The 10210-nt window shown below is 39.5% G+C and overlaps 1 protein-coding gene across 1 annotated transcript; it reads left to right on the top strand.

Annotated features, from left to right (window-relative positions):
• The first annotated feature begins 6159 nt into the window (after positions 1-6159).
• On the top strand, positions 6160-9880 carry CCDC201 (coiled-coil domain containing 201). Its single transcript, XM_071736889.1, has 4 exons — positions 6160-6199; positions 7523-7530; positions 8063-8728; positions 9597-9880. The coding sequence occupies exons 1-4, from the start codon at positions 6160-6162 to the stop codon at positions 9681-9683; spliced, it is 801 nt and encodes a 266-aa protein (XP_071592990.1). The 3' UTR covers positions 9684-9880.
• The last annotated feature ends 330 nt before the right edge of the window (positions 9881-10210 follow it).

The raw sequence follows: 10210 nt of genomic DNA on the forward strand, positions 1-10210 counted from the left end.
ATAGAAAATAGGTTTTTAATATTATATTATTATGAGCCTCCCAGGCTTATGCTGTTTCTATACTTATAACCAGACATTGACCCACTGTTATTATATTGAACCATAGTGAGCTAGCAATGGAGAAGCAGAAGAAGGTAGTGATGAAGTAGTCATGATCATTATCAATGTTTACCTTTTCATTTGCTAGGCATAGTCTGAAGATGCCAGTGAGGACCTTCATAATGAGTGTGTAGCATACCAATTACTACACTACCACAGAAGAAGCAGATGATCTTTCCTATCACACGTGTTCTGCCTCCCTATGTCAGTGGAACTCTAATGACTTTATTAGCATTCCTTAATCTAAGAGCACCTGGGGATCCATCAATCCAATTCTAGTATGACAAGACCCATTGATACTCATTTGGCCTCATCTCCTGCACAGGGCTACACTCAAGTCTGGCCATTCTACTGCACTGCACAAACACAGCATTTTTTTGTTTAGTAATAGATGCAACGAAGTAAAACAAATATATTATTTTCTGGTTGCTGAGACGTTTGAAGTTAGACATTTGTTTGGCATTGGCAAAACTGTGCTTATACTGTTGCCAAAGGTCATGAAAGCACCACAAATGGTTTTCCCCCAAAATCTATAGTGACTGTATGTTTATTGGACTTTGGCAGTGTGCTCCTTGGCAGCACTGACAACATAATTAGAAAGAAGCAGTCATATCAGAAAACACACAGCAAGTTATTGAGGAAATGTCCTAGTTGAATATTAACTCAGATTGACTTCTGGAGTGTAGAAACACGTAGAAAGTGTATAGAACACCGTCTCGTGAATAAACAACATGCAGATAGAACACACTGTCACACTCTGGTAAGACTAAAGTGGATAAGCATATAATGAAGAAGATTCATTGACGTAATTACAAAGGCAGGTGGTGGCACATTGATTTTATCAAGGTCAATGACCTCTACTGCTATTAAAGTATACCTAGTTTCTTACTACTGAGGTAATTAGACTTTCTGAAATCAAATATTAATGCACCAGATCTTTGGATAAAAAAGATACTTTTCTCAATTTGGATTCCCCACAATGGTTTTTAGAGTGGCTATTTGTATATTATAACCTTGTTCAATCATGAAAGGCAACAATTTTTACTGTCTTAAGGTTTTATAAATGGTTTTAAGATAATGGCATTTTTACAGATGTGTGTGCAATGTAAACCTCTTCTCAGACAGGTAACAAGCACTGCATTTGAGGGCAGAGCTGGTCCATCTTTGGAGAGGATGTGGCACTGAATTTGTCTACAACAGAAAAGGTGTGTTCTTTTAGGCTTTTGTTTACTCAGTCCTAACAATATATTAAAGCAGGAAAAATGTGGCTGTTAGGCTACTACTTTTAATTCTCTGCAACTGGTGGACCTAGGTGAAAATTTTATAACCGCAACATCTAAATTAAAATCATTTAAGTATACTTGCAATGGTTCAGAGATAAAGAGCCAAGTGTTGTTTTTCCTCAAACTGTCACTGAAATGAATCATAGGGTCATTTAGACATTTAAATAAGAGTTAGAATTTCTGAATAGCCCTGAAACACAGTTAGTGTATCATGATCATGGTTTTAAATCAGATTATTGTCCAGCTGGACAGATCCAGTAATAGTACAAGTACACTATTCAAAATCTGTAGAAATATATAACATGAAGTACATTACAACAGTCAATGTAATGCTAGTAGAGCATTTTTGCACTTCTGCAAGACTTGTGACTTCACAAACTAGAATTACATATCCAATTGAATATGATATATTAGGGAAGCATATGAGCTAAGGGCTGGTTAAGTATCCAAGTTCCCTTCAGGAAAACTGTTTGGAAACATTACCAGAGTGGGAGATGAAGAAATGAATAGAGCAGCAATTGAAGAAAAATAATTTCTCAGCTTAGACCTGAGGGAAAAAGGTGTTAATTTATGTTCCTGTATATATGTTATTCTCTGGTAAACTGAAAAATAATTACAGTTCCATTCTCTTCCAGATAAGGCCTCCCCAAGCTCATGTCTCTGAAGTGAATTTGTGCATGTAAGCTGAAATTAAAGGACTAAAATTTCAACAAAACAATGTGCTGGTTTTGTTTCCCCTTCCCCTTTTATTTAATTTTTGGGAGTAAAAATATAAAGAATTAATGTTTCCTGTAGGCAGCAGGTGCCCGGACGGTGCCCACCCCGCCTGTGCCAGCTGGGGCTAGCCCAGATGCGCATGCCTGGGTTCGGTAGGGTGTGGTTTCCGGAGAGAATTTCAGAGCCGGACGGATCAAAATTAGCTCCCTGATACTAGCCCGAACCGACACTAGCTCGACTGACTCTGTTCGCGAACCGAGCTCGCGCCCGCAGCGAGATTCGTCTCACGCAACATTTTCTGTATTACTTGTTAAAAAGGTTAACTCATGTTAAAGAGAGGAGCTAAGGCTTTTATTCTGATAAAAGGATCTAGGTAAGCTACATGCAGTAAATGGTATCAAGGCAGTGCCTCAGACATTGTAGGCAAGATGACTAAAGAGTCTGTTTGTCCTGGTGTGTGTGAGGTCAGTGTTTGTGCACTGCAAACAAGGAAGGAGGAGAAAAATAGGAGCACATCTTGTAATCACACTGAAATATTTTGGACTAGAGAAGCTTTCTTGAGGGGACAAACTGGTTCAGTGGCTGATACTTTCTGGAAACCACACCCTACCGAACCCGGGCATGCGCATCTGGGCTAGCCCCAGCTGGCACAGGCGGGGCGGGCACCGTCCGGGCACCTGCTGCCTACAGTTTCCCACAAGACAATACAATAAAATACTTAAATAATTTCTTATATGGATTTTGTATTTTTGGAACAAATTTAGTAAGGGAGATGAAGTTATCTATTAAAACAAGATCAACAAAAGAATCATTCAAGCCATAAACATAAAGCAGTGGGAGGTTTTATATTTATGGAGGTGCATAGAAGTTTTGCTAGAATTAAGTGCCATCATTTATCACATAGCAAAAGAGGGAGAGGGTATGTAAATATAGATCAAACAACTGGAGTTTTTGGTATGGAGTTTTTGCTCAAAAAACCTATGGAGTTTTTGCTCAAAAATATTAAGTAGACAAGGTTGACAAGAAAGAGTCATACCAAGGAATGTAATTTTAGTGAATGAACAGTTCATAATCAATAATTGTGAGTGCAAGACACAGTACATGTCATTCTTTGAAAGAAGCCTTCAAGGTGCAACTCATCCCAGAGTTTGGGTATTTCATATCTGGGCTACCAATACACTAATGCCAAGGTAATATCATCACTGCAGCTGGTCTACATAGCTTTTCACACTTACATAAATTTTGGACTTCTTTCTGTCTGATCTCTGCATAGTTATGTTCTTCCTGCCACCACTTCATAAAAAGCTAAATCTGTAGGACACAAAAGAAAGTTGAGAGAGCAAGAGCTCACAGTGAGAACAACTTGCAAATCTTGTGATTTATATCTTGAGATCATTTGGCAAGGAACAAGAAGAAATGACAAGTAACAGTTCTGAAGGAAATGGCAAGGGTATTTTAAGACATTTGTAGAAAAAAAGCTATAGAAGGTAGGCACAAAGATCATGCAGCTACAGACAGCACTAGTGGACTGTGAGATGCCATGAAAAGGACACATTAGAAAGTGGGGAAAAGAATAGTGAGGAAGACAAAGCACAAGCCGGAAGCCACAAGGCCAGGAGTTTCGGAAGGGGTCCAGTGAAACGATGTCAGTTTTGCTTAGATCAATGAAAACGCTTCTTGTTGCAGCTTTGTGCTGTGCAGCGTTGCTTGCATCACTGCCTTTCTGGGATATTATGTCCTCCTGACATAGCAAGACAGTGAGAACATTACAACACTATGTCAACACTCTGCTCTGTGCTATGTAAGGAGTAGTCTTGCAGAGCTCTGCAAGGTACAGCATGGCTGACCTGGTGGGTTCCCTTACCAAGCCACAATGCCACTAGTTTGAAGACTAGTTACCAATATTCAAAATGAGGCAAGAGTAGTTTTATTGTTTTGTTTGTTTGTTTGTTTGTTGTGGGTTTTTTGTTTGTTTTTTCCCAGCCACAAATATCTCAAAACAGTTCTTGTTTAGTTCTCAAAATATTCCTGCAGGAATATCTCCTGGGAGTTTAGGAAATAAATAGCTTATCCTGGACAGACTATTTATTTCCAGGATGTTTACTCATACAATCCATGTGATTGTAAAGTGCCTCCATTTCTCAAGCTCTCTTTCAGTTCCTTGGGGGCACATAATTTAAATGTAGCAACTTTCCTTATATAATGACAGACTGTTATTCCTAAATATTGAACTGGTAGTTCAAATTCTCTATTCATAGTTTAATTATTAATGAGGTAAAAGAGGGGAGTTTATGATTAAGCTTGAAAAGCCCAGACTCCCTGGAACCCCAATTTCAATCCCAGTGAGAACAGCCCTTCACCTCTCTGTCTGCACTAGATGCACTCAATAATCTCAGGTGACTCACATAAAGCCCTCAGTTTAGGTCTGTCTGATCAGCTTTGATTTTTAACGGTCCCACCGGTCATGCTTTGTCAAAAGGGGCTACCCTAATATTTGTGCACATTCTCCCTCACACATGTGAGAGTGTTTTACAGAGTTTTGATAGCAGCTGTTTGCCATCACCCACCTACAAGCTGACTTGTAATTCAGTGGGGCTGGTGCAGTTCAGCTGCTTTTCTTAGTAGGCAAAAATTACAGTCATCCACCTGAACCATACCATCTCAGACCAATGTAGTTCTCATCTAAGAGATGATATTTTAAAATCACTTGCTTCAAAATAAAATGCTCACACTTCCACAGTTGTTGGCTGCAAATGCTGTGAAATTCAGACTGCAATAAAACAACCTTCAATTTATTCTCAATAAATTTATTCTCCTAAAATAAGAGCTTTTTCATGGTAGTTGTAGCATTTGTTTATTTTGGGCAAGAAAAGCAGCGAGAAAATAAAATTGGAGTGGGAACAGATATACTCCATCTGGACTTGGCAGTTGTAGGTTAACAGTTGGACTTGATAATCTTAAAGGTCTTTCTGACCCAAACAATTCTATGATTCTAAGATGCATGTTTCTTTTGGTGCAGCCCAGGACCCTCCTGGCTTTCTGGGCTGCAAGTCCACATTGACAGCTAATGTCAAGTTTCTAGTCCATGATCACCCCCAAGTCCTTCTCCTCAGGGCTGTCCACAATCCTTTCTCCTCCCAGCCTGTATTGGTGCATGGGATTGCCTTGACTCAGGTGCAGAACCTTGCAATTGGTCTTGTTGAACTTCATGCACTTTGCACAAGCCCACTTCTCAAGCCTGAGAAGTCCCTCTGGATACCACCCCCTCCCTGCAGGATATTGACTGCACCACTCAGCTGTCATCATCAAACTTGTTGAGGGTGCACTCATTTCCACTGTCAATGTCGCTGGCAAAGATGTTAGATAGCACTGGTCCAAGTATAAACCATTGAGGAACACCACTCATCACACATCTCCATTTGGACACTGAGCCTTGATCACAACTCTTTGGGTGTGACCATCCAGCCAGTTCCTTATCCAATGAATGGTCTATCCATCAAATCCTTACTGTTCCAGTTCAGAGGCCAGAATGTTGTGCAGGACAGTGTCAAATGCTTTGCACAGATCCAGGTAGATGACATCTGTTGCTCTGCCTTTGTCTGTCCACCAAGGCTGTGACCCCATCATAAAAGGCCACCAAATCAGTGAGGCAGGACTTGCCCTTAATGAAGCCATGTTGGCTGTCACCAATCACCCCTTCGTTATCCTCGTGCCTTAGCAGAGCCTTCAGGAGGATCTGCTCCATGATCTTGCCAGGCAGAGAGCTGAGACTGACTGGCCTGTAGTTCCCTAGGTCTTCTTTTTTTTCCATTTTTGATAATTTTGGTTGTTTCCCTTTCCCTGTCACCACAGAAACTTCACCAGACTGCCATGACTTTTTAAATATGATGCACAGTGGCTTTGCAACTTCATCTACCAGTTCTTTCAGGAGCTGTGGGTGAATCCCATCAGGTCCCATGGACTTGTTCACCCTCAGGTCATATAGGTGGTCTCAAACCTGCTCTTCATCTACAGTGGGGGGATCTTCCTTTTCCCAGTCCCTGCCTTTGGCTTCTGTAACATGGAGGTTGTGACCAGAGTCTTTGCTGGTGAAGACAGAGGTAAAGTAGTCATTGAGTACACAGGCCTCTACGTCTTGGATGACCCTCTTTCCAGTTTCCTTCAGGAGTGGGCCCAGATTTTCCCTAGTCTTCATTTTATCATTGACATACCTATAGAAACTTAAGCTGCCTTTAGAGAGTCTCTGCAGCAAAGGATGTTGGGAGGCTATCAAGGCTATAATAAGTGAAGTAGCAGCTGAAGCCAAATCACCTGAGAAGCAGAGGAAGATATTGGAGGGAACCTGGTAAGTCTAGCAAGGCTGTTCTCTGTTTTGAAAGCTGCTGCAAGATATGTTTTGAATGATGGACTGTAATATTCTAAAACAGTCTGTCATTCTGTGTTGTTTTACACTTCTCCCCTCCTTTGTTGGTAAAGGCATTATTAAAAGAACTGTACAGAAATAAGTTTGTTGCTTTTATGTATGTGTTTCTAAAGCAGAGGAAAGTGTGAAACAAAACAAAACATTTTGTTGTTCTCAGAATCTTTGATTGAACAAATTCTTTAATAACTATCTTTAAAAAAATCTTCTATTTGATCATCTAAACTTCAATGAGTAAAGTGAAGGCATCAAACTCCATAGTTAAGGATGAGCTTGGGCAGAGGGCGAGGGTGCATAAAACTTCATTTTTGTTCCCTCTGTAAGCTTAATCATGAAAGGTTACTGCCAGCAAACCTCTATGATAAAGACTGAGGGAAGCCAGTCTGACTGAATAGGAAAAGTAAAAGGCAATGTCTGTAGGCTGAGTGTCACTTACAAGCGTCACACAATCTCTATCACTGCTAAGAAGTGAGCAAAGAAATAGGTACCCAAATAAAAGTGAATATGGGGGTTTCTTTCATACACAGGCCCCCCTTTTCTAAGGAGAAAAAAATCCCAAGACACTGCAAGACCCCTGACTTGCTGCATTGTGGAGACAATGCCTCCTGTTCTATGAAACAAAAAGCAGATGTGAGTATCTGCTAAACTCCAAGCATACACAGGTGTAAAACTTCTAAAAGGAACAGAGAACTGATGCCTTTTATTTCAGTAAACATACTTTCCTTTTATCCTGTGCCTCTTTTTGTCCTTGTGACCACACCCACCCCTGACAAGGTCTTCAATCTATAGGACTTCAAATATGAGGACTTGAAACATTTTGCCCTCTTGATGAGCTTCATAAAACCAATCTGCATGAAATATCTGAACTGCCTTGTGAAAGCAGAGTTCAAGTTACTAAAAGTACTTAATTCCTCCTCTAATGAAGATACTTAAGTGTATCAGTTTATAATATGTTTATCTTAGGCTTCTCCATGTGTAACAAGTTTCTTTTTATTGGGCATAGGCAAACCGGTAGGTGAAATGCTACTAACAAAAATAACCATGCCTTGTTTTAAGTTCAGTTGAACCAGGACTGCACAGCACATAGTAGTTTTAGGATCAAAGTTTAGGCAATAAAGTCAGAAGCAAGACAAATGTCAAGTAAGAAGAAGGCAGTAAGAGGTTTGTGAGCCTGCTGGGAAGAGATGATTATTTGAATCTAGAACATTTTCACACATCTTGATTATTTTGCTACATTATGGTAATCCCTTTGCATATAACAGTTTTGATCTATCTACCCAGTGTTAGCAGCTGCAGCCTTAAAAGTATACACTGGAGGACAAAACTGTGTCTTAATGTTGTTGCAGTTAATGATATATTTTTAAAAAATTCCAGCACACGTGGAACTCCACATTCAGAGGGCTGCAACAGGAATAAGTGTTGTATGTATGACAACCAGTCTTCTAAAAATATTCTGTTATCAACATGGTTGTTCCAAACTCTTGAAAAACACTCATTGATATGAAGGGTAAATTCCATGTAAAGACATAATGCAGGTGCCTAGAGAAAAACCTTGGATTTGTTTGTGGAGCAGCTGAACTCCTGGACATGGCATCTCTGTGTGAGCAATGACATCGTTTTCTTATCTTTTCAAGGCAATAAACCTGACTTCAAGATGTCAGAGGATGAAGATTCTTTTCTCAATGTTAAAAGATCTCTGAAAAAGAGAATGGTGAAACACAGTACTCCAGTGGACTCAATGCTTTCAAGAACTATGCCTTCTCTTATAGATCTGACAAATCAATCAATCAAAGCTCAAGATGCCAGCAAGACAGTTTATGACTCTCCGGTGCCAAAATCAAATCTAAGTAGACCAGTAGCTCAAGTATCATTAGCATATGTTGAAGCTTACATCCCTCACATGTCTCCAAAGCGGCTTTCAACAGTGTTAGATTTGCAAGAATTAAACAAAGAGAAAAGCTCAGGCTCTCGGGCTGTATTTTCACGAAGGAGGCTTTCCACAGTGTTGGCCTCTGAATCATATGAATCATATGAAGAGCCAAGTGACAAGGTGATCCCAAATGTGGAAATCAAAGCTTCCTCGAAGTTATCTGAGGAGGATGAAGTAATTCTCAAGAGTGGACCTTCATGTCTTGTTACTGGAATACCAGGCATAAAAGATCTCCCAGCAGCAAAAAACAGAAAGAAGAAAATTGATAAAGCTCTTGTGGTAATTGCTTTCCTACCAGTGCTGAATATATACAGATCTTTCTAGTGATAAGGGAATATTTCAGTTATGTAGTATTTCCACAACTTTACCAGTTATCAGGAGAACATATATTTATGAATTGGATGATAACTTTGTGGTACCATTCCTACCCACAGGTTAGCTGGGATGCAGTACTTGCTCCAGCTTGTGAATTTGCATGACATGTTGTGTACACTACTGCAAAAATATTTTTTTAAAATATAGATTTCTTTAGGAGAAATTTAAGAAGGGGAAGAAATCAGTTATTTAAATTCTGGAGTTTCTTAATGTTGGCAAGCTAACTAAAACTAGACAAAAAATCTAATTCTTTCCTTATTTAATCCAAATCATAGTGCCTTATAGAAAGAATGATGGTCCTTTCAAATGCTCGTGTGAAGTTCTTCAAATAGTGTATGGTTTTCTGGGGAAAGTTTAAATTAAGAGATCATATGCAGGTCTTTATTTTTCTGTTCTGTGGACCATGAGGACTCAATTTCCTAGAATGTTTATTATTGGGATGCACCCTGTGGAAAGCCTATAGAAAGGATAGGGAGGGAGTGGAGTTAGATTCTGCAGGCTGTCCTGTCAGTGTGAAGCCATCAGATTCTGTACTGGTTTAGGGTTTTGCCCTGTACCTGTACTGGTCATGGGTGTGCTGGAAACTCAGAAAAACTTGCCCATCATGTGAGTAAAAGCTTCTTAACTTAAAATCCATCTGGGTTGATAATGCCTTGTAGTATGTTGTTTGGTTAGTTCTTGTGATTGATTGATTGATTGATTGATTGATTTTTAGCAGGTGGCATACAAATGGATTACATTGACTAAATGATATCTTATTTTCTGTTAACAGCAAAGGAAAGAAAGAGAATGGTTGCTTCGCCAACTTAAGAATGTTCAGGAAGCAACTGAGTATGAACTGACAATTGAAAAAGCTTGACTCAACTACCAATGGAATTAGTGTTATCACATGATTCTTGTGAGAATAGATGATTCAAATAATTCACACATTTTACTGTAGTGTCTGTTGGACTTTCTCTTTTTTTCCAAAATGTTTTTCATTTGTTGTTTGTTTGTTCTCTTGTCCTCTTTGCCTCTTAAATCTAGGAGGAGATTGTTAATTTATAATGGCTGAAGTCCTGGAACAAATAAATAAGGGAGAAACTTGTGTGGGAATCACTCTTCATCCTCTTCCTAACTGTATTTTTATGTGTATCACTCAAACCTCCCAGGGTTGCTGATGTTCCTTAAGTGACAAAGTCCTAGTGGCCACATAGAATGTAATTGATTAGGCAAAGGAGAATCTCCTCATGTAAAGATTAATCAAAACTGATGCAATGGAGAATGTTTTTGCTGCTAGTCGGGGACATGAGGAAGTACTGCCAGGCACCAAGGAGGGGGGTCTGCCTCTAAAGATTACTAATTAACAATGGCTTGTTTTGAAGTTCTGGTTCAAAATGAGTTTGT

This window comes from Heliangelus exortis, chromosome 2, assembly GCF_036169615.1.
Source record: "Heliangelus exortis chromosome 2, bHelExo1.hap1, whole genome shotgun sequence".
NCBI lineage: Eukaryota > Metazoa > Chordata > Aves > Apodiformes > Trochilidae > Heliangelus > Heliangelus exortis.

Bases quoted from the DNA above. Each gene is read 5' to 3' on its own strand.
- CCDC201 (XM_071736889.1), top strand. From the start codon at position 6,160: ATGGAGGTTGTGACCAGAGTCTTTGCTGGTGAAGACAGAG. The intron at 8,729-9,596 runs GTAATTGCTTTC...TTCTGTTAACAG, and splicing joins AAATTGATAAAGCTCTTGTG to CAAAGGAAAGAAAGAGAATG.